Raw genomic sequence first — 23,264 nt, 5'->3', positions numbered from 1 at the left:
GCTAATAGTAGTCTTCCCGGTAATAATACTGGATCTTTGTAGAGTGAAAAGAACAACCTGGCTAGTTGTTGAAGGAGCCTTTCTCTAAATGGCAGGATATTCCCATCTACATACATCCCTGAGGAAGCTCTTAATGAGTGAAATGCGTAGGGTAACGGACACTAACTCTTTTTGTGTTGCTAGCAATACCTTTACCACACATCGCTCTATATTGTATCTCTGCACATGCGCAGACCGCATCTCAACGCAACCGTGGAATATATACCTGCCAGGACCTAGCCAAGGCAGATGGGAAATCTTTCTCTACAGGAACAGGACCTTGGAGATGCTGCGGGCATACATGAGGACTACACACCGCCGGACCAGGATTCATCTCCCTTTTTTCATCCACGGAGGTCAGTTTTAACCTTTATTTTTTATTTTGGTGCCAAATGAAGGACTTTTTACTACTTTTTATCTTGTTTCTGAAAGCTTTCAGTATTGAGATCGGGCTGGGTTACAGCCGATGCTAACAGCTGGTTTTGGACTCTCTATTTGAGTTTAAGAATATTTGACATGACCAGGACTTTGCTTCATGTTTTTGATATATTTATACCACTGTTTTTATCCATTTTTTGATGCATTTTTCTACCTATTATAATGTATAGGTCATTGGAAGTGGCCTGAATACCACTGGTTACTATTGAGGCTCATTTTCCTAACAAAATATTATTGCTTTAGACCTCATATGCTAAACATTAATAAACAAGTTTTTTACATTTACATCCATTCTACATCCATTTCTTGCGCCAGGTTATACCATCCAGTTTTATTTGTTTCCAAAGGGGAAGGGTCCCCCCTTTTCCACAAGGTATTTCCGCTTATAGGCAGCATTTACATCCAGGAAGCGCGGTTTTCCCTTAGTTTTTTGTATCAACCTGGCTGGTGGACTGGTTGCAGAACCTCACAAAGGATCATTTAGATAGGCCAGGACTTGTTGACACAGCACATATATATATTTGTTCAACTGTGCATATTTTTATAGGTCTGTGCATATAATACCCATGGGTACAGATCGTATGCATGATTAGTTTGATATCATGGTGGGGTTCAAGAGTGCATATCTTGCAAAAGGGGACACACCACCACTAAGTATGGCCATCATCACACTCATATACTTGCCAGCAGTCCCAGAACTGGCTGGATTTGTGGTAGTCAAAATATGGGTGGCATTAAATAGGTGATGTGATTTCACTAGAAGTGATTGCTGGACAAAACTGAGCATAGTTTGGAAGCATCAAGGACATGGTATTATTTGTCTTTATTTCCTAATCAGGAATGTTAGAAGGTATGTATTTGGCCCTTATATCATTCAAGTAATTAAAGTTTATGCTTTCCTTCCAATACACTACTTATTTCACCCTCATTCATTTTCCATTTAATTCCTGATAGAGAAAATCAGGGTGGCTTTTCACTTAAGTTACAGGTATTTTTGTTCACTTATTTCATTTATGTGCAATGCGCTTTTTGTGCACCTCAATCACGCACAGCACTGATTTCTGTCACTACCGATGTAATGAAATTTCAAGGCCATATAAACTGCTATAAAACGCTGGAAATACGTTCAATAATTGATGACTGATGTGAATGAGTTCTCTGTACATCGCTGCAGAATCAGTGGCGCTATATAAATAAATGGTGAGGATGAGGACTATTTAATTAAATAACCTTCTTTGTTTTTTCGGATCAGTCACAGTCTGGTGCATTACTGCCCCTATCCGGCAGTAATGAGGAAGGACCCGATTTGCCCATCATTCTATGCAATATTTGCTCACTTAGAATCTGTGGGCAGCCCTATAAAAATAATCGCGCATTACTGTTTTTGGGACATCATAATGGCACTTGTGAAATTGCCAGTCCATAACTCCAAGTATCAGTATAAGCTCGGTATACTTTCAGGGTTTTCTATATTGTTCATTTAAAGAAAGATTATGCTTTCCCATTCAAGGAAAATACATGTGAACATTTTAAAACAATTTCCAGGTATTCTTAGCTGCTGAGCAGGTGCATCTAAGCACATCACATTCAGTGGACCTTGGTGATTTATAATCACCATCATGTCACGTGTGAATTTATAATGCCATTTATTTGCATTTTAAATAGTTCTCTATAACAACTATTCATTTATAAGCCTGGAGAATAAAACAAAAATACCGTGAGCGCCGCATTGCATATACAGAATGAGAATTCCACCGTAAAGTTGGTTAGCAGTGAAAAATAAGTACATTTATTGGGTCGCATAGGTACATTTATGGAACAAACTTACAGGAACATATTTTTAATATTTAAAACTATAAATGGAAATTACAGAGACCTGGCATATTTGTACAATGCTGCATCATTTATAGTTCTACTGGTTCACAAACTTGTCCTCGGTCCTTGTGCAACTTACAACATTGATTCCCGAGGCATTGTGCTCATCTTGTCGCATGGCAAGCATTGCTCTGTCTGTGTCCAGTTTGAGCACCGCACTCAGTTAATCACTATTACCATTTGCTGCTCATTGACCTTCAGGCTATTATTAAACACCTAGGCCAGGGCATGATTTATTAAGGAACGTAAATGCGATACGTGCTGTATTTTGCATACAATGGCTCTGCACATGCCCAGAACCAGATTATATGCCAGTGAATGCAGCAACTTCCAATTCATCTTCAAGCATAAAGGATCCTTACTGCAGCCTACGATTTCATGGGCAGAACAGGGAAGAGAAGTAGAGTATGCACATGGTCAATGTACAGTAAGGACGTGCCAAGCTCGAGTGCACACAGCAGTGTCTGATTCAAGCTTTGGGGGTCTCTAAGGTACGTATTTTTCTGTTGTATCACTTGCACCAGGTCGAGTGTAAATGCCGATTACTAGTGATGATGGGCGCTAGAACATGTGTTTGCAATCAAGCGCAACTGTAAAAATCACTTTATGTACAGTAGACAATAGCAACATCCTAATAAATATATTTTATGTACAATAGTCATTAATAGCATACTGATAACTGTATTTTATTTTTTCTAATATTTTGTCATTAATAACTGTATTAACAGGTGACATTAATAGGATTTTTTTTCTGTATATTCTTTTGGGACTTTATATTCCACATATGTATTGGATGTATCCTGCAGTATACTGTCTGTTAGAGCAGAGCTTTTCTCGACCCATATTCAACAAGACACATACTGTATCTTCAGACCTGCTTCTAATTGAATATGTATGTGCTTATGCCCAATTTACATGAGTTTTAAAAAAAAAAAACGCAATCTGCCTTAATGAATCACACCCCTATCGAGAGTTAACGCACTCCCATATCTCAAAAACATTAAAGAAAAGTAAAAATCTTAACCAAAATTTTCCCACGTCATGTCCACTCTTCAATCGACCACACCATTATCCACCACACTCCCATCCTTATACTAAATGCCTCTTGTAGGGTAGGGGCGGGCTAAGTTGAGGGACTAGGGGGCAGAGGGGCAGTCCCATAGTGGGGTACCTTGGGCTGGGTCACCTGCATTTTTTCCTTTAAAATAGGCTGCTGAGTCTAGTCTTGCCCCCGGGCTAAAAATTGACAGCCCTCCCCTGCATACAGGTGAGAAGGAATACACAGATTTGGGTGGAACATGGAAACTGTGTCTATATAGTGTGTGTTAAACCATGACTTTGTTCCTTCAGCTCTAGTGCAGCCCAAACGATTCATTCTAACCTTAAGGTTAAAGACTGGTCAATTTATAACAGATACATTCCAGGCTTCACCTACCTGAAAACGATAAAAGGTCCCATCATCCTTCAGTGTGAGAACGTGATCTGAAATGGGGAAGATGTAACCTTGGGCTGCTATAAGGCTTCCTAAATGTATTGCTTCAACTGCAAGAAAGAACAAGACATGGTTAGTTATGTCTTCTGCTCTTTATGTAGTCTGACATTAGTCCAATAATTTGCTTTATACTTCATTCACTACATCATTGTGGTGGATACAATGACCAATACATAATGTTACTTGGAGCATCAGCTCTTTGAACAAGTATTTCTGTACAAAAATGTTATTCATGCAGTCCACCAATGCACGCTATATTTATTTCATGTTTATATTGTCTATTGTTGCCCCATTACTAGTTGTTTTATTGCTGAAAAATCCAACCAATATAGTGACTTCTCAGAATGCTAGTTCATTTTTCATCTGTCAGTCTCAGAAGAGGAGCTACGTACATACTGGCAAATCCCCAATAGTTTGTGTCTGTTGACAATGGGGGAGGGAGTGATTATCCCTAGACTAATCCTAAATAAATTTGCTTTAGATATATGGACTAAATGTAATGGTTCTTGATCATCCATTCACTTAGAAGCTTTATTACCCTTTTAGCATAAGAGGAAATAATTCCAAAGGTTATCTTTTTATCTGCTTACTTGTATGAAAACTCCTGCTAAGATATCTCCAATATCCATATGGAAGTACATCTAGTGTGTAGTGTGTACTCGTGAGGATCTATGTTTTTTTTATGTAACACCAGGAAGGCACATTATTATAGTGGTTAGCATTGCTATCTCACAGCGATGGGGCCACAAGCTCGATTTCATCCAGGGCATTATTTGTGTGGAGCTTGTATATTCTCCCCATGTTTGCATGGGTTTCATCCCACAGTCCAAAACAATTTCAGCAGGTTAATCGGCCACTGACAAAATGGACCATATTGTGTGTGTGTATAATAGGGAATTTAGACTGTAAGCTCCAATGGGGCAGGGACTGATGTGAATGATTAAATATGATCTGTTAAGCCCTGTGTAATTTGGTGGCACTATAAAAATAAATAAAAATACTAATTTACTTTATTATAATTTGATTCACTAGGTTGAAGCAGTTGCCTATTTATGTATGTTCTTATACCTCATATCTATGTGCAGTTATTGATTCTTAATAAGCTTAGTTGACTAGAGATGAGTGAATTTGTGGTGAAATTTAATTTTGTGACAGGGAAGATCATTCTGCATAGGTGAAACTTCTGGCAATGCAATCTCAGTTTGCTTTTACTTTACCATTCTGGGGAATGACATTCCGCACTGTATTTATAAACTCACATTACGAATTTTGTCTATAAATAGAGCTGGGACAACGACAGGGTCAATTCATTCTGCCCTGTGGTGTGGTTGAGATATAATAAGGGAGATGTCCAGGTAAAATAAAAATAATAGAGAGATTCTGTACGTAACAAATATTGTAGGGGAAATTTATGGAACACTGGTGAAGTCTGGAACATTGGTGAATCGTGCACAATTCTGCAGCCAAACACGGAATGAAGTGAATAATCCATGGAACAGCTTAGAAACTTTTGCTCAACTCTATTGGTGATAATTTCTGATAATCACAATGATTGGTTCTGGATAGATCCAGAGTCAGTGTAGAGAGCCTTGCTGGTCTTTGGTTGACGTTAATGTGGCAGACAGGGCACTGACAGCAAGCAGATAACTAAGTTTCATTTATGATCAGTGCAAAGGACATTGAGCACTATCAGGCAGATATGGTATTAGAACATCAGCCAGCCTGGGGCTCTCTTGGACTGTAACAATGTTCTACTTAGGTAACCATACTTATCCCACTGGCTTCTGCCTCTTAATTACAGAACCGCATGTCAATGGCCAATAAAGAAAGAAATAAACAGCTACAGCAAACACATGCTGAGTTGTTTGCACAATACTTATCAAATACATCAAGATATAATAATACCGCAATTCATAATTAGATTCATTCTAAACATTTTTAATATAATATAAGTATTTTATATTGACTTGCTAAAGCTATGGCATTAGGCAAAAGTTATTGTTGTTTCTTTACACTTTTTATTTGTAATAAAAATTAAATAAATCTGCTTCCCAATAGAGGGAGCCCTGTGCAATGGCTGCGTGTTCTGTGAAAACAAGCCTGACAGTTGGAGTTTAGAGAATTTACCACTGCAGATTTCTGTAATAAAGACATTATGCACGCACTAAGATAAAGCAGCACGGAGAATATTGCAATGAAAATTAGAGAACGCCCAAACACATTTTTAATAAAGAATGCAAATACATGATAATAAGAGCATGCAATCTGATCTCTATAGGCGGCTTATATTGTACATTTAACTTACAGTCAGAGTGATGACAATTGGAGAGGAATGCATTAAGGTGCATTTAATGGTACTTTTAAGAGAAATCTATAAAATAACACAGACTCAGGGGAGCAATCCATTTCATACAGACATGATTCATTAGTATGGAAGACAGGCATCCTAAAGACACACATGTGTATCTACAATCACAGCAGGCTAATAGCGAACCCTTTCATGGCTGGGAATGAGGAAATTAGTTTCTTGCGATCAGAAGATGTTGCTGCTGCAAAAATGGATTTGTATAAAACTAAATACAGCAGTAATTGACCTCTGTGCATACTGTAAGAATGTTGTTATTCATTGATGAAAGCAGTATCCATCAGCCTTTGTGCCGGGTCATCAGATTTAGCCATTCACCATTTCCATTGTTATCTATAAGTGAGTTTGGGGCTGGTGCCCAGGGGCAATCTGTAATCTGATGTAATAATAGAAGAGTGATTGTACAGGGCTCCCTCCTTATAATGCCAGCTAAAACACAGACCAAAATTGGTGTTATAGTGATTGTGGCAAAATAAAGTGGGTGACATATAATGGAATTATTACATTTTACTGCACAGTTGTGCAGTGAAGTGGTGGTAAGTGAGGGTATCGTTATAAAGGGGGAATTATAAAGATGAATCACTGTGTAAATAATATATCCCAAAGGTAAGGCATGGTCAGATTTGATTGTTTGGTCCAATCAGCTTATTAATACATATGAGGCAGATTTGTACATAGTGGCCAAATCAGCCACAAATAATGTGGTCCACTGATTGACAGATCTGACTTGGCCTCATGGAACTTCAGGCCAGTCAAGCATGACACACATGTGCTAATTGGTGTCAATGGCCAACTAGATTTTCCATCCTGTCTCTGCAATTTCAACTGAATCAGATTTAGTCATCCTATTGACCATACACACTAAAATGTTGGTCTGAGTTTAAAGTTGTTGGAATTAAGACTGCCCTGGCAATGCCAGATCTTAGAAAGATATCACCACTATCAAAATAACTGGATAAAAAAAAAGTTCTCATAAAATGTTTGACACCCCCGGTTCTGTTTTCTCTGGAGAAGACCTACAGGATTGCACTATTTGTGTACGTGAACATTCCATCTACAGGATGTGCGACCACCTGTCTCTAACTGTCGTTTCTGAACTTCAGAAAGTCATTTACTGACAGTTATTCATTTGGAGAGCAGGCTTTACAGATGTAGTCCACCACACTCAGTATTTGGGAGATTTATATTTGAGGGTGTCTATATGAAGCTTGGAGGAAAATGAATGTGGATGTGACTGATCAGACATAGAGCGTGCGGAAAATGTAGGTGTGAGAAAAGCATATTATTGTCCTGGACCCTAGATGGTCTTAATCTGTCACTCAAAATAAATAGCATAAATAGCGCAACAAAAATAGGGCTCGAAAGCTTTCAACAGAAAGCGACCCCTTTTAATGGCACAGAAGAAGAAAAGCCCTCTGGGCTGATGCTAATGCATTCTATACAAACTCGGTACCACCTCCTTCAAGAGCGTTTCAATTTGATCATTTTTAAAATATATTTGCTCACTATAGACTTTGGGTATTTTTCTGCTACTTCCTTTCTTACAGAATTTGCACAGTGCCCTGTTAGCATAAACAGGTGTTTGTCATATAAATTTGTCATTCATACATAGCGATTAGTTTGCTTTCTATTTATCCCCTCCAAAGAGCTTATGGGAATATGTTTGGTTTATAGATATTAAAGGATATAAAGGATAAATAAAGTAACATTGTAAATCAGAAGGGAATTAGAAACTAAGGGGTTGGTTTTATTAAATGGTTTTCAGAAATTGACAATTGTGGTATAAAGCTGGAAATCCGTTGCACTTTGGTGTGTTTTTTACACTTACTTCTGTACGCAAACATCTAAGATGCTACTCGGTACTTAATACTCTCCCACTGGGATTTGTAACCAATGGCCTTACAACTAGAAGAGTCACAGGTATCTTACCCCTGTAATGACAGGAATACCTGGCCATACACTAAAGATATCATGAGGAAGCCACTGGACAACTTTTACAATAGTAGGACCTTGGAAACTAACAGTACATTTCTATGGGAATCCTGCTATACTAATACTGGTCCTATCTTTAGTCCCATAGTTGCAAAAAAGAGATATAAAATAAAATAAACTGTATAATAAGAAACTTGTTTACCTGGGTCTTCAACGTTGAGGTTCTTAATCAGCCACTGGACAATGTCAGCTCCTAAAAGAATAAAACAGAGTGTAATAAACTTGTGAAAAGAGCAAGATACAGTAAATTAAAAAGTACTCGCAAACACATATGGCTATAGTTAACATAATTAAAAAGGAAAATAGGTCACCCAAAGTACTGATATAAACGTTAGTAATATGCATTGCATTTAGGATAGGGTTACAGTACATGCACAAGTTAACCACATGGACTTTTTGCATTATGGATGTTCTGTAAACAGATCTCCTAGCTCTTAACACAATATATATATATATATATATATATATATATATATATATATATATATATATATATATATATATGTGTAATGCAACCAATGATATGGGTGTCTCTATTCTATTCAGGTCTAGGTTTGATATTTCATTGTAGCGCACCAATGAAAGTAATATGCATTTGCCAATCAGATTAACAGATGTAAATATGCATGAAATAACTCATAATTCTGTCTTCTTATGAACATTAACAGCAGAGCTGTCAAACATCTGTGTATTAGAGACTATCAATTATCTACCACTGACAGAGGCAAAAAGGAACATTTTATATGCACACCAGTATTTGGTACTTATCTATGAAATATGCAATATAGCAACACTCAAATAAAAGAGTAATGAATAAATGTGTTTTTACATTCAATACCCATCTAACTTATAGCAAGGAAGCAAGCCTTGGCAGGAATGAAACACTGTATAACATTCAACATGTGAGGTGAGGTGGGGGGATTTAGGGGTAAATGTATCAAGCTGAGAGTTTTCCGGCAGGTTTGAAAACCCAATCAGATTATAGCTATCATTTATTTAGTACATTCTACAAAACGACAGCTAGAATCTAATTGGTTGCTATAGGCAACATTTCCACTTTTCAAACCCGCCGGAAAACTCTCAGCTTGATACATTTGCCCCTCAGTCTAGGAGGCAAGTAATATTGCTACCACACTCTGGGGTCTCACCACCGGGATGTGACACAAAACATGCCTAATATGCCCCCTCTCTGCTGCCAGACATTGCATCCACCCCTCTTTGTATATTACTATTATTACTATTATTATGAATACATTTTTTAGAATTATAAATAGCCTTTCAGGCACAATATATCTAAAATATAGTTAATATAATATATAAGGTATATATAATGTTGTTGTTGTTTTTAACTTAAATTTATTTAAATGAAAAAAGTTTCTTTTTCGCTACACTGCTAATTCCACTTGTGTATTGTTTTCAAACCTCTCACTGTGTGGCTGATGTGATGACTTACTCGCTGACTTGAGGCTAGTAGTGGGGGATTTCAAAAAAGCATTTCAAGTGGAAGATGCAGTGAAGAACTGAGGAGCTACAGAGGCGTCTGTACAATTAGCAAGTGCCAAAACAAAAAAATAAAGTTTATCTTGTAGGCTGACCACGCCTCCCTCTATTGTCTGGCCTCAACTCTCTGGTGGCTGGCCATGCCCCTCCAGAGATGCGCCCGTGCTTTGCATCGGCACACACACATTATATTGTGGGCCCCTACGACTGAATTTCCTTGGTGGGCCCTATATGCCCCAGTCCGACACTTGACACATCACAAGCCACTAATTCCCGTAGATTGTAAGCTTGCGGGCAGGGCCTTCTCCCCTCTTTGTCTGTTTTACCCAGTTTGTTTATTACTTTACTGTATTTGTCCCCAACTGTAAAGCACTACGGAATATGTTGGCGCTATATAAATAAATGATGATGATGATGATGAATGCTCCAGCACTCTCCACCTGCAGTCTACAAACCCTTTCACTGTGACATTTATTCCACATAGAGTTCCCAACCACTCTCTCTACTAGCACAAACCAACTTCCACATAGGGACACTTCAGGTCAGACTAAAACACAAAGGAGCGTATGATGGGATTCCAGACATGCTCAATACAAATGTCCCTTTCCCCTATGGCACAGCCATTTGCAGGAAGATGAGAGTGCAGTCATTTCAGTTGCTGCCTTAGGACTTCACTCGGACTTAAAAAAAAAACAAACTGAAGGTTGAAAATGTACCTGGGCAAACCATGCTACAATACTAGGGGTGAAAATACAATTTAATTTTTGCATTACGGAAAACTACTACTAAATACTAAATATAATCCAACAGTGGCTATGCAGCTTCGCAGGAGATCTCGAAGGGCCATGGGACATATGTGGCAGTAAGTAGGATTTTATTTATCACTGGAACAAAAAATAATTTGTTGTTGCAATTCATCAATAAAATATTGCTGGTATCTCTCAGCTGCCCGGTGACTGTCGCCTGAAGCGGTAAAGTTTAAATCCGTCTCAGAGTATATGCTCATTCATGACCCGCCTAGCTGATTCGCGCATTTACAGCGGAACTGAAAGCCCCTGCCTGGGCTGTCAGTTCCATTAATACAAATAAATTCTACAAAATATAATATTAAAAATATGTAGTGAAATAAAATAATATTTAAAACCCTTTCATCATTAAAAAAATGCGTTATTCAAATAACATTCTTTGAATCTCGCTATCTGGTTCCTTGGTCTAATCAAGAGGAGGAGTGGGTTCAGATTAGATTCCTGATTATTCTTCTTGCAAATAACTGACCCTTCTTTTCCAGAGATACCATTTATAAACCTGGACACCCTAATTAATATAGTACATGGACGTGCTCTAGTTTCAATAGCCGGCTAGTTAAATCATCAGTATGATATTTTTGTGACCGCTAATTTAGAATTTTATTTTAAATTGTGCGGTTATTAAAAGTCAAAGGTAATTTATATTTCAAGTGTTGCCTGCTAATCAGTTTTGATACTGAACTGCATGCAAAATTGATGACCAATTAAGTTCAGCGCTTGGATTTTCATTTGTTTATTCAAATAATAAAACATATTAAAATGATTCTCTTCTGTTATCGACAACCTGAGATGGCGATAACAGAGCAAGTATTGTGAGTCTTAAACAGGGCTCATCATGCAAAGCATGGGGAATCTTATTGCTGACCTTAGGGCTTTTCGCCCTTTAATAAATATAACCCCATATTTTATTAATTAACATAGCCATTTCTATAACACGATCTTCCTTATACAATCAAAAGAAGAAATAGGAGGGAAAATTGGGAGATAAGGGGGACAGAGGAATTTGAGACCGGCATTATAGTGGTCGGATGCGATCACAATGCCGACATCAAAATGTCGACAGGCTAAATGCCGACACATCCATTGTGAGGACAGCTTAAAAATGTCCAATGTCAGTGGGTCTGGCGGATAGCCGGCTGAACCACCAACATTTGTGTTTTAATGTCGGCATTGTGATTGTCGACAATCACACTGTTGACATTTTTGATGCAAGTGACGCCATTTAGCCTGCCGATACTTTAATGGCGACAAGTTAACTGCCGATATTTCCACATTGATTCATTAAGGATCTTAACTTCAGAAACTTCTTATTTCAGTCTCCTGGACAAAACCGTGTTACAATGCAAGGGGTGCAAATTAGTTTTCTGTTTTGCACATAAGTTAAATACTGACTGTTTTTTTTCATGTAGCACACAAATACTTGATAGCTTATTTGTACACTGAAATTTAAAGTTGATATTTGTGTGCTACATGAAAAAACAGTCAGTATTTAACTTATGTGCAAAACAGAAAACTAATTTGCACCCCTTGCATTGTAACATGGTTTTGACTGAAATAAGAAGTTTCTGAAGTTAAGATTCTTAATGAATCAGGCCCTTAGTACATTATCCTGGGGTAGGCTGAGCTGGGGGGCAGGGGGGCATCTCCCCCCCTGGGCTGGTCCCATAGTGGGCTACCTTGGGCTGGGTCACTGGGCCACCTGCAATTTTGTTTCCTTTAAAATGTCCTAATAGGCTGCTGAGTCGAGTCTTGCCCCCCCTGGCTAAAATTTTCCATCCCTCCCCTGACCCTACCCATGATGGTATTTATAGAGCAGAGAAAGTTGCCATTACATAGTACACATCTGCGATTTTCCTACAGTATTTGCTAAATTATGCAGTGCATTAGAAATGCACTGCTTGTATCCAATGCCTAGTGTCCCAAATTATAATGCATGAAATCTCCTTCCTCATGTCTTCTCCTCGCTTGTATTATTTGTTAATAAGAATATCTCTTTTATTTGGCTGCCAAGGACAGAACAATAAGGGTTCAATCAAATCAAGGCCCAGCAGGTTTCTTCCTCTTCGGCTCTAAAGTATTGTGGGAGCCAGGAAGTAGGAGCAGCTAGAATTCTACTTACAAAAGGTAAAGCATGAGATCAGGTCAATAAATACAAGTTTTAGATCTTACATCTCAAAGGACAGCAAACCACTATCATTAAAAGGAATAAAGACATATGAATACAGCTTTCTAATACAAGTATAATTACCCTCTTGTATTCAACACAGGAAAAAAATCCCAAGCATATGTTTTGTTTATTCTTTATGTATATTTCATCATCCACAGCTATTTATATAACGCCACTATTTCAACCTCATAATTGACATGAGAAGCTTTTGGCTCATTGTAAAAGCACAAAGGGCCACTTACCTTAAAATAAAAGTTGAATCAACATGAAAAGTTATCTTGTGTCATATACATTTGATACTAAATAGAATTATTGTACGTATACCACTGTAAGCAATTGTTATTTTAAGTTAAAACACGCTGACTGCAGCACCTTTCAATAGTATTACTAAAGGAAACATTCTCCCTATGAAAGCCTTGTGTCAGATAGCATTACTTTTCGTTATTTTGAGCAATGGGTTATTTAAGATTAAATGTCACCCTCCTTTGTATTTGACACAGTCATTCATTTTAGCAGTAAATCCATCCGTTCAATTTTGTTCACACCATTGTGATCCACAGGTATTTCTACATCAATAAAGCTGTTTTGAGCTTTACGTTCACTCAGGATAAATGTTTTATGATAAAGCCCACACTTACAAACAGAAAAATAAAAATTACATGACGTCCTGTAACCTGATACACACACCAAGTATATAATACTGCATGCTATTCTCCTGTGATTCCAAAAACTTCACACCAAAACCTTAACAAACCTGTATATTTCTAAACCAGCTTTTCACATACATCCTCTGATTCACAAGGATGGTACAACTTACATGTACACACAGGCTGTGAATTGTGCTGTTTGTATTTAAATTGAAGCACTATAGGTCCATTCACGTAATGACTTTAAACCAATAAGGGTGTGCTCAAGAGTACAATTAGCAGGCAAGTCCATGATAGGCTGGTCACTGGGTGATCCAGACGTGTTTGGGAGTGTGGGTGGAGGGTGTGTTGTGATTAGGTGTGCTATTGGGGTATAAGGTGCTTTGTTGACAACATGGTCTGTGTCCAGATGACCAGAATGTGCTGACCTGGTATTTGACGTAGGTATTAAAATAGTGTTGCAGCTAATCCTTTTCTGAATCAGCGGGCAGTTAAAATAAAGTGCCTGTTTGTCATAAATGACCCCCAAAGTATTGGTGAATACCACAGACATTTAAATTCATTGTAACAATATGTGGTTTTAGTGCTCAATTGCTTATCAGTGACTCCATCAGTTCCTAATACAGACAATTGACTGTGTGTTATTGAAAATCCATAGAAACAAATGGATTTGGGAAAGAAGTGTTAAGAAAGCTGACATCCATTCAGTAGACTGTCGTCTGGATAATCCAGATGATATTGTATGCCCAGTGCACTGATACCTGTGTAGATGTACATGGAAAATCCAGCACTGGATCACATATTCTATACTTCTAGAAGTATCTATCCTGCAACGCTTGTAGAGAATGGATTATTATTCTATTATTCTGTTCTATATGGTATGTATGCTACTATCCTACTTAATATTATATTGCATATGGCATTGGTTTTATACATGCATGTTAAGTACTTTCTGTAAATTTAACTGAAAGTATTGTTTTCTTGTTTAAGGACATAATTACTTTTAATAAACTTGTGCACCCACATTACTTGAAGCCAGAATGGGCCATTTGTTTTAAACACACATTCTCATTTGGTACACTGTACCACTACAATGATCAGGGCCGGATCCAGGACTGAGCACAGTAGGCTGGTACCTACTGGCGTGGCAAAGTGCATGTAGCAAAACTATTTTCTTTCATCTGCAAAGTAAAATGAGCTGAGGTGATAAGAAAAGCAAATGATGTAGTTTTAACTTTTGCTGAGACACAACTTGCTACAGCATGTCTCCTGTGAGAGGTGTGGCCGCATCATGTCCTATGTGAGAGGTGTGGCCGCAGCATGTCCTATGTGAGAGGTGTGGCCGCAGCATGTCCTATGTGAGAGGTGTGGCCGCAGCATGTCCTATGTGAGAGGTGTGGCCGCAGCATGTCCTATGTGAGAGGTGTGGCCGCAGCATGTCCTATGTGAGAGGTGTGGCCGCAGAATGTCCTATGTCACATAGGACATGCTGCGGCCACACCTCTCACATAGGCTATGTGATGATGATGATGATGATGATGTGAGAAGTGTGGCCAGAGCATCTCTGATGTGAGACGTGTGGCCAGAGTATGTTCTGTGTGAGAGGTGTGGCTACAGCATGTTCTATATGAAAGGTGTGGCTAGAGCATGGGTTGCAGCTTAGGACCCAATTTTACCTGTCTATATTGCTGATGTTGTTTATTACCGTCTACTTCTGTGTCCTAACACCAGGGCCGGATAAGGGAATGGAGGCCCCCAGGCTAAGAGTACTGTGAGGGCCCCCTCCCTGTGAGCCCCCCCGAGCACTCACCTCCTTCCACTCTTCTGTCACTCCCTGTAGTGCTTCCACGGCGCACAGTAAGCTCCTTACTGAGGAGATCTCATGAGAGTGAGACTATGACTCATAGTCTCACTCTCACAAGATCTCCTCGGTAAGGAGATTACTGCGCGCTGCGGAAGCAGTACAGTGACAGCAGGCAGCTAACAGCATTACATTTGCTGTTAGCTGCCTGCCATTCTCCTTGAAGAGCTGACAGTCGGAACCGGGGGCGGGGATGGCCCCGACCGGATGAATGCTGGAGCCCCCCCAGATGCCCGAGGCCCCTGGGGCCAGTTAGACCTCGGGTTAATCCGGCCCTGACTAACATACATACACAAACCCTCTGAAAGCTACAGCTCTGTTAGGTAACCTGATTTCTACATTACAACAATATAATTAAAGAGAAGTATCTGCCCTTCTAGGCTTATATCCCTTCCTACAGGAGCTGCTGCAATGGAGAGGTATCCAATCTCCAAATGAGATAATAAAACAAACGCTACCAATCACAGTCTCTTATTGAATATAATAAATTACATTAAATTGCATTATAATAAGAAGTGCTGCTGTATTTATGCTTAAAAAAAACACAAAATATTACCAGCAATTAGCACCAACATCATCATTCCCATGTAGCAGGGAGGGAACCAGAAAGGCTTTGCAATACTAACCAGAGTGCTATAACATTTGTTAACATGCTCCAACATGGACATATATTTCACTATTATATGAAAACACATGACCTTGCAGTTAAAAACAAATGAAAACTTGTGGCTTTTCTTTAAAGGAGAAAATATAGCTTTAAAAAGTGGGAAACATATAAACACGAGTTATATACTGCAGACATTTTACTGTAGTTCACATTAGTAGACACAGCTCCTAATAAAGTACACACAGTTTTCTGTCTATGTGTTAGGTAATATAGATTTTATGCTCCACCGGGGCAAGGACACAGGTGAATGATTGAATATTCTTTGTGAAGTGCTGTGTAATATGTAGGAGCTGTATAAAGGATAATAATATTTGGTATACTACAGGCATCAGATAATATAGCTGCCCCAAAAAGTTATATTTGTCCTGAAACCAGTATATGAAATTCACATGGTTAGAATAAGAAAAATATGCTTATTTCAGGAGTAACAGATGCATAGCTAATATTTAAAAATTGGTGTGGCCAGAAGTAGGGGAGACGGTGGGGAGGATGTTAAACTATGTAAATGATAATGATCAACATTGTCTTTTGTATTTTTCTATCCTAGTCACAACATTTTGGATGCACTGAGGTCGGAAAGGCCATTTTGCTGTTACTTTACTCTTGTAATGTATTGTTCTTTACCAGATCTATCTATATGCAATGAACATATTTTGCAGTGAAGTACAGATATGTCCTACAGGTGGCGCTGCTGATCACCATCAGTTGAATAAAAATAGTACCATAATGCAGGTGCTTTCAGGGATTCAGTGCAAAACTAAATATTATGTTACAGGAAGCGTTGTCAGCATTTACCACTGACTTATTGATTTTTAGAGGGTTCTTTTTAATCATTATCCCTGTAAGTACTGTGGAACTGCAGACTGACAAGAGTTGTAAATGGACTGTGATACATTTTTTAAATCAATTAATAGATATGTAGTGTTAGCATGTACAGTAAGTGCACACATAACAATCCTATCCCTTCTATAATGCAATATGATGCTACAGATGGGCAGCCGTTGGGAGATATAAATTAGTTTGATATTGTATACACTCTGGGGCACATAACGAGTTGGACGCATTTGCACCATAAACATTTGCAAGAAAAGATGCATGCATGAAAAAGCGCATTTACATGCAAATGCTCAGTTGGAAGCATCTCATCATGTGTCCAGATTCACAATACCAGCATAAGCAGGGGGGGTGCATCAGGACCATCAAATGTAGTGTAGAGATGTGGCTTGACAGTGTTTGCAGTAAATATGCAGTATTTATACTGCAAAAGAGAAAAAATAGTGCCATCAATAAATGGGAAAGTCACATTTACCATATAAAATATGATTAAATACAAAACACAAATTACATTAAATAAAATCAAATTAAATGTAAACATCTGTCTGGTCTAAGGGATGCTGGGTCTGATTGTTCCTCAACAGGTGAGTGAAACAAACTGTCTACTGTTAGGAACCCCTCCAGCCGGCACAACACAACCCGGAATCTACTCTGCCAGTCAGATGTTCACTGGAGCCCCTGATGGTGTGGACAGACTGGGCTGCAGACTGACAGAGAGTCATGAAGTGTGTACCGGCTGGGGAGAACCCAAGCAAGCGGAGTGGAATCCAATCAGAGGTCAGGGGCCGGCAGCAGACAACAGTACCAGTATACAAGCTGAGGTCAAGGGTCACGAGCAGACAGGGAGGTCGGTATTCAAGCCAGAGGTCAGGGTCACGAGATTCACAAGTAAAGTCCAAATCCAAGCCAAGGGTCATACACGGGTAAACAACAGCAAGTCCAATAGACAGGAACAGGGCAGAGAGCAGGTACAGCAGACTGGATACAGAGACTATAACCGGCAATGAGGCAGCAGACCTCATTGCCTTAAATACAGCCAAGAGCCAATCAGAACATGTCCCACACTTGCAGGCTAATTGCCAGAAACTTAGAAAGACCAATCAGGGCTTAGCCCTGAAATCCCCACTTGCAGGCCGCCGAGACGCGGCGCTGAGGAGGCGTCCGGCCGTTGCCTTGGCAACGGTCGGGAGTTGGAGGGAAGTGACGTCCCGGTCGTCATGGTGATGGCCGGGACGCTGGGGCAGACAGGAAGCGAGCCGCGGCGGCTGTGAATACCGCCGCGGCTCGTGACACCTACTTCTAATATAGAGCATGTTATACATTTTCCAGAATGTAACATGGCAAACAAAGGAATAGTTTGTAACGGGTAGCTTTTCATGGTATTTTTTATTGTTGGAATTGTTGAATAGAAAAAAAAGCAGTTATTTGGGGCATATTTAATTAAGTCAAGCAAGAATTCTGGCATGTTTCCAAGAAACAATAAAGCAGCCCCTGGCTCATGCCCATGAGGGAGGTTGAGCACCTTGCCCAGGCACACATGCTGGCTTTGCGCTTGTGATACAGTCAGCTGGAGCTGTGGTCACTGCACTTCAATGACTTTCAAAATAGAGATCATTGGTTTTTATAAGAATGTAACATCATTATACAATGACACCTTCCCGAATGTTTTACAGATCACGAACGGTGCTGGTTACATTTAACGAAAGTGTCAGTCTGTGTACTATCATTGCATTGGCTCTAAAAGATCAATAATCTCTATTCTGTCAGTCTTTCTGGCTGCACTGACACAGCTATGGAAGACATGACTACAGGCACAAGTGAATGCCCATGTCTTCATTGACGTAAGTTTCTATAGAAGGGAAGAAAGGAAACGGAGGAGAGGGGGGGTGTTTAGCGTTGCCAAGGGAGCTTATGTAATGCCATGCTACCATTTTCATTTTGTCAGTTCCACCCATATCATCAATAAACCCCTCGTATCATGTCCTTCACCAATCACTCATACCATTATGCCGCATTAATCCCCCCATATAAGCATCCCACCGTCCATATATCATGTTCACCATCAATTTGCTAAGTATTGTCACCCTTCCCTCCTATAACCTCACTTAGCTCATTGGGACGGCCGCCTCCTCTTGCTGTCTGCACTCTTCTCTGTACTTCTTGCTGAGAGGGGAAGGGAACATCAGAGCTCCTTTCCCCTCACATGCACGACATTCTGGGGTTTCCAGTACCTTGTGTTGGTGGTCACACAGCAGGGAGTTGGCTTATCTCCCTGCTGACAGCAAACACACCAATATTCTCCTCTGCTGCAGTGCAGTCCTCAGAGGAGGTAGCAAAGAGGAGCAAAGCATCTGGGAACTGGCAGCTGAGGTGCCCTGTTGGACACTTGAAGCATTTGGAGCTTAGAAAAATGGAAACAGTGCTCATCTCAGAGTGTATTGCTACCTTGCACTACCATGATGTTCCCCAGTGTTGTGGTGTGGTCTGTAAGCTAGCTGTATCATGCAGACTGTCTTCTTTCCGGCACTATTGGAACCCTAATGACAATCCTGGTACTTAGTTCAGTGATGGACTACCATTGAGACCGAGGAGGCTGTCAGTCAGTTCTAAATTAACAGCTTGCCTCCAAAAGCCTCACTGACAGTGACAGTAATAAATTAAGTGGTGGAATCGAGCTCTGGAAGAGATAAAATGAGGAGAAAGGGCCTGACATCGATGTTTGTCACAGGTGTCATTTCACATAGAAATGCCTCAGGTGACACAGCAATTAATGTATGTATGTATGGTAAGTTTCCTTTTGCAGCAATTTTTGTAGCTCCTACTAGGATGTTTAACCACAGGCATTATGAAAGTGAATATGGGGTCATTTGACTAATAGGTTCCTTCCCCATACCAGGGGAATCTATATACTTCTGCTTAATATGTGTAATTTATATGTGCCCAGATTTAAATGACTAGGCTGTTATCACTAGAACTGTAAAACAGGTCACTCTTAGTGCTTTCAAACCGCAGAAATGAATTCTCAGCAAATATGGGACATGATTTAAAAAAAAAAAATATGAACGGACTTAGCATACCTTCAATCACTGATCCAAGCAAATCTGGGACAAAATAAGCCTAGCCCCTACTTTATGCAAATCATGCCCCTAATGTATCCAAAACACACCCTAACCTGCCTAATTATTCCAAATCCATTAAAAACCCCACCCACTCCCTTAGAAGTCCCATCCCTTAAGGTGTCCATGAATAGGGACAGTGCTGCTGCAAAAGTACAGATGGGATGCAAATGTTTGGCTTGCGTCCTTTGAAACACTTTGGTTTCAGTAAAAAGAAATCTTATATATAAAAAGATACATACATACATACATACACACACACACACATATATATATATATATACATACACACAAACACACCACATTGCATTATCCCATTTATTGTCCTAGACAGTTACGACAGTTACCATAGTTTGTAGATTTGTATAGTACTTGTTTATTCAGCCCACAAAATCATTACTGGTCAGCTGTGCTAAGTCTTCAGTGATACATACAATGCTAACAGATTGATTTTGATGTGTGCAATAGTAAATACTCGGGAAAAAATAATCTGCTCACATAGGGAAGTGCATGCGGATATTACTGGTTCCAGACTTACTAACATATTGAAAGGCACCGTCGCCACACCATCCATAGGTGCCACGGACGGGCGCCTGTCCTCTCTGCTGAGCCGCGTCCCGTTGCCTAGCAATGGAACGTACTTCCGTTTTTGGACACTGCGTGCGCACGCGCAGTAGTGGCGCATCCCATTGCTAGGCAATGGGGACGCTTTCCTCCTCCATATGTCGGCGTTATTTTCCCTCCAATCAGGGGCATCTGACATGTATTTAAGAATCCTCCTTCCCCTATACTGGTGCCAGAGTATTGGTTTCACCAGCTCCAGCGTTCCTGTCTCCTGTTCCCTTGTTCCTGTTATTTACTGCATTGGTTCCTGACTCCTGGCTAATTCCTGACCACTCTTTAGTCCTGCAATTTGGTTCTCTTTGTTATCTAGATTCTGACCTCTGGCTTGCTTCTGACCAACCCTCTGGATCCCCCTTGTGTACCGCACTACTGTTTGGTATCTGACCCGGACTGCACAACCATTCCTGTACTCTTCCGCTGCACTGATAACTAACTTGGAGAACTGCGACCTGCGCACCTCACGCAGCCAAGTCCATACATCCTTGCGGGGGTCACTGGTGAATACCGGGGGTGCATTAGACTCTGCGCCTCCCTGTTTAGTTGTGCCAATATCAGTCAGTGGCACCCACAGAGTCCTTATTGTGACACATATGAAGAGAAACGGTTGCCCTGCCATTTCTAGCATTGTCAAAGCACTTGCACCCACTACATTTTGCAGGTCAGCTTGATTTCCCAACTGTCCTAATTTAGGCAGCAGGACAGCTACAAATCTAGGGGAGTGCCCCGACATTCCGACAGTCAGGACTTTTTCCAAGCTGCTGGAATACTGTGAGGCATTACCTGCCCACAACTGCTAAAGGTGCACACAGCAATGAAGAACAGGGGAGGAGTTTTGGGGGCGGTCTAGCACTTTTGAAGCTCTAAACACAAAACTCTTGTAACGACTGTCTTAGGGACAGCACTGTTCAAACAGAGGCGCAGAGTCTAATGGTCTTCACCAAGAAGCGCCATAAGGCAGGATGGACTTTTGCGGCCGGGAATGCGCAGGTTCTGGCCCTCTGGTCAGCCACTAGGTGTAACACAACGGAAAGAAGGGAAATCTGAAAGCAGGTCAGCTAGCCCAGGACTGGTACACTGGTGGTTGCGAGGTGCAAAAACAGTGTGCAGAAGGGAAGTCCAATAAGAGGCCAGGATCTGGTACACAGGCAATAGCGCAGTACAAAAACAGGATCCAAGAGAAATTAGTTAAAATAAGCAAGGACTGGTACATGAGGGGTTAACAGACAGAAGGAATCACAAAGGAAGCCAAGGTCAGCAGCAATACAGCATAAAAGGGAGTCAGTCTGGGTATGAATACCTGTTTCTCTGACAGAGCTATAATGTCAGAGTGAGTTTTACATACTTTGCTGGTTTCAATATGCCGCCTCTCAGCTACTCTCATGTGACCGCCCGAACCAGGAAGTGCTGACCTCTACACAGTGGCAAGGAAATCAGCAGCACAGGAATGTGGAGCAGGTAAGTTTTGTGACAGCTCTAGATGCCCCAGAAGACACTCCATGACTCCAATGCCATGTAACAGAACCTCCAGCTGGGTGTAACCATGCTTCCTTTCAGGCAATGTTTCTATTGCCAAAAAAGGAAAAGGTTGGGGGATCTGGTATATTGTATGTACGATTTGTAGAGTATACTGTATATACATAATGTACAAATATGTTTCTGAAAGGCAACATTGGAATCCCTGCTGATGGAATATTATGCTTGCCCTGACTTAATACTTTTTTGCATAGTAATTCATGCCATTGCCGCGGGATGGAGGCTAATGGGTATGGGCCAAGTTAAGTGTACACAACATTAGTTACACAGTGGTCTAGAAAAACACAGACTAAAGTACTCTGTTGAGTATTACATATGAACATCTTCATAATTAAAGATTACAATACAATCAAAGGTCATGAGGTTTTTTGCACCAAGCATGACTATTTACAAATACCAGGCACTGAAAATCAGCTAACAGAGTGAACTAATTTTATACATATGAATGCGGACTGACTTAATTGTTAATATGCTGCAAAAAGAGATAACAGACTACTATTATGTATATATATAAAAAAAATAATTTGTATTGACAATTTCAAGAACCAACATACAAAAACAAATTGGGCGTATGAACCAATATTAATACAGAGACGTGCACCGTGGAGGTTGCATGTAAGCAGTTAAACCAGGATGATATTGTAGAACAGAAGATTGAATACATAAAAGACAGGTTGGTGAAACACTTTGAAACACACCTAAAAAGCATAACAAACATATCATGCATCATTTTACGTAAAAGGAGAATCCAAGAAGATGTTCACAAATAGACACAAAAGAACGGGGAGGTATACAGTCTAGAGTAACACAGAGAGGCAAGTGAGCCATCTGTGTTGTGTGTGTCTGTTGTGTGTGTCAAGTCTGACCATAGCAGTCAAGGTCTCTCAAGCATTTCATGGCTGATGGTCAAATCCCCAGAGAGATTAGGCAAGCACACCAACTGCAGAAAGTTCATGACCAAAACCCAACTTCGTAGGAGGAGATGTAGAGTCCAGACTGCAACCCCATGGACATCTGAGAGGATCCCAGCGGTGTTCTTAAATGTAAATGTCTACACTTATTTGAAAATAATTAAGCTAAAGTTACTTTACTTTTTGGATTTATCTACCATTTACATATGTATTCTCTTTTTAAATCCAACATTTTGCAGACTACCCTCTAGTATATGTCCAATGATCTGTGCTTTTAACACTCTAACCCCCACAGAGAAGGAATCTACATTGACAACCCCATAATTTCAGAGAACCACAGGCATTCAACATGGTTTTCTCCCCATTTTCTTAATTATGATCAGCAGTTCACATCTTT

General features: G+C 40.0%; 1 protein-coding gene across 2 annotated transcripts in view; it reads right to left on the bottom strand.

Moving 5' to 3' along the window:
* The window catches only part of RGS6 (regulator of G protein signaling 6), a 321,463-nt gene that overhangs the window by 73,226 nt on the left and 224,973 nt on the right, over nt 1–23,264 (bottom strand). For both annotated transcript variants that reach the window (XM_075193162.1, XM_075193163.1), the window contains exons 4-5: nt 8,344–8,394; nt 3,788–3,894 (exon numbers count right to left, since the gene is read on the bottom strand). In XM_075193162.1, coding sequence (XP_075049263.1) covers nt 3,788–3,894; nt 8,344–8,394 — 158 coding nt within the window. The remainder of the gene's footprint in view (nt 1–3,787; nt 3,895–8,343; nt 8,395–23,264) is intronic.

This window comes from Mixophyes fleayi, chromosome 12, assembly GCF_038048845.1.
Source record: "Mixophyes fleayi isolate aMixFle1 chromosome 12, aMixFle1.hap1, whole genome shotgun sequence".
NCBI classification, from domain to species: domain Eukaryota; kingdom Metazoa; phylum Chordata; class Amphibia; order Anura; family Limnodynastidae; genus Mixophyes; species Mixophyes fleayi.
Note: the sequence above shows the minus strand (reverse complement) of the source record. Positions and strands in the feature narration are given on the sequence as shown.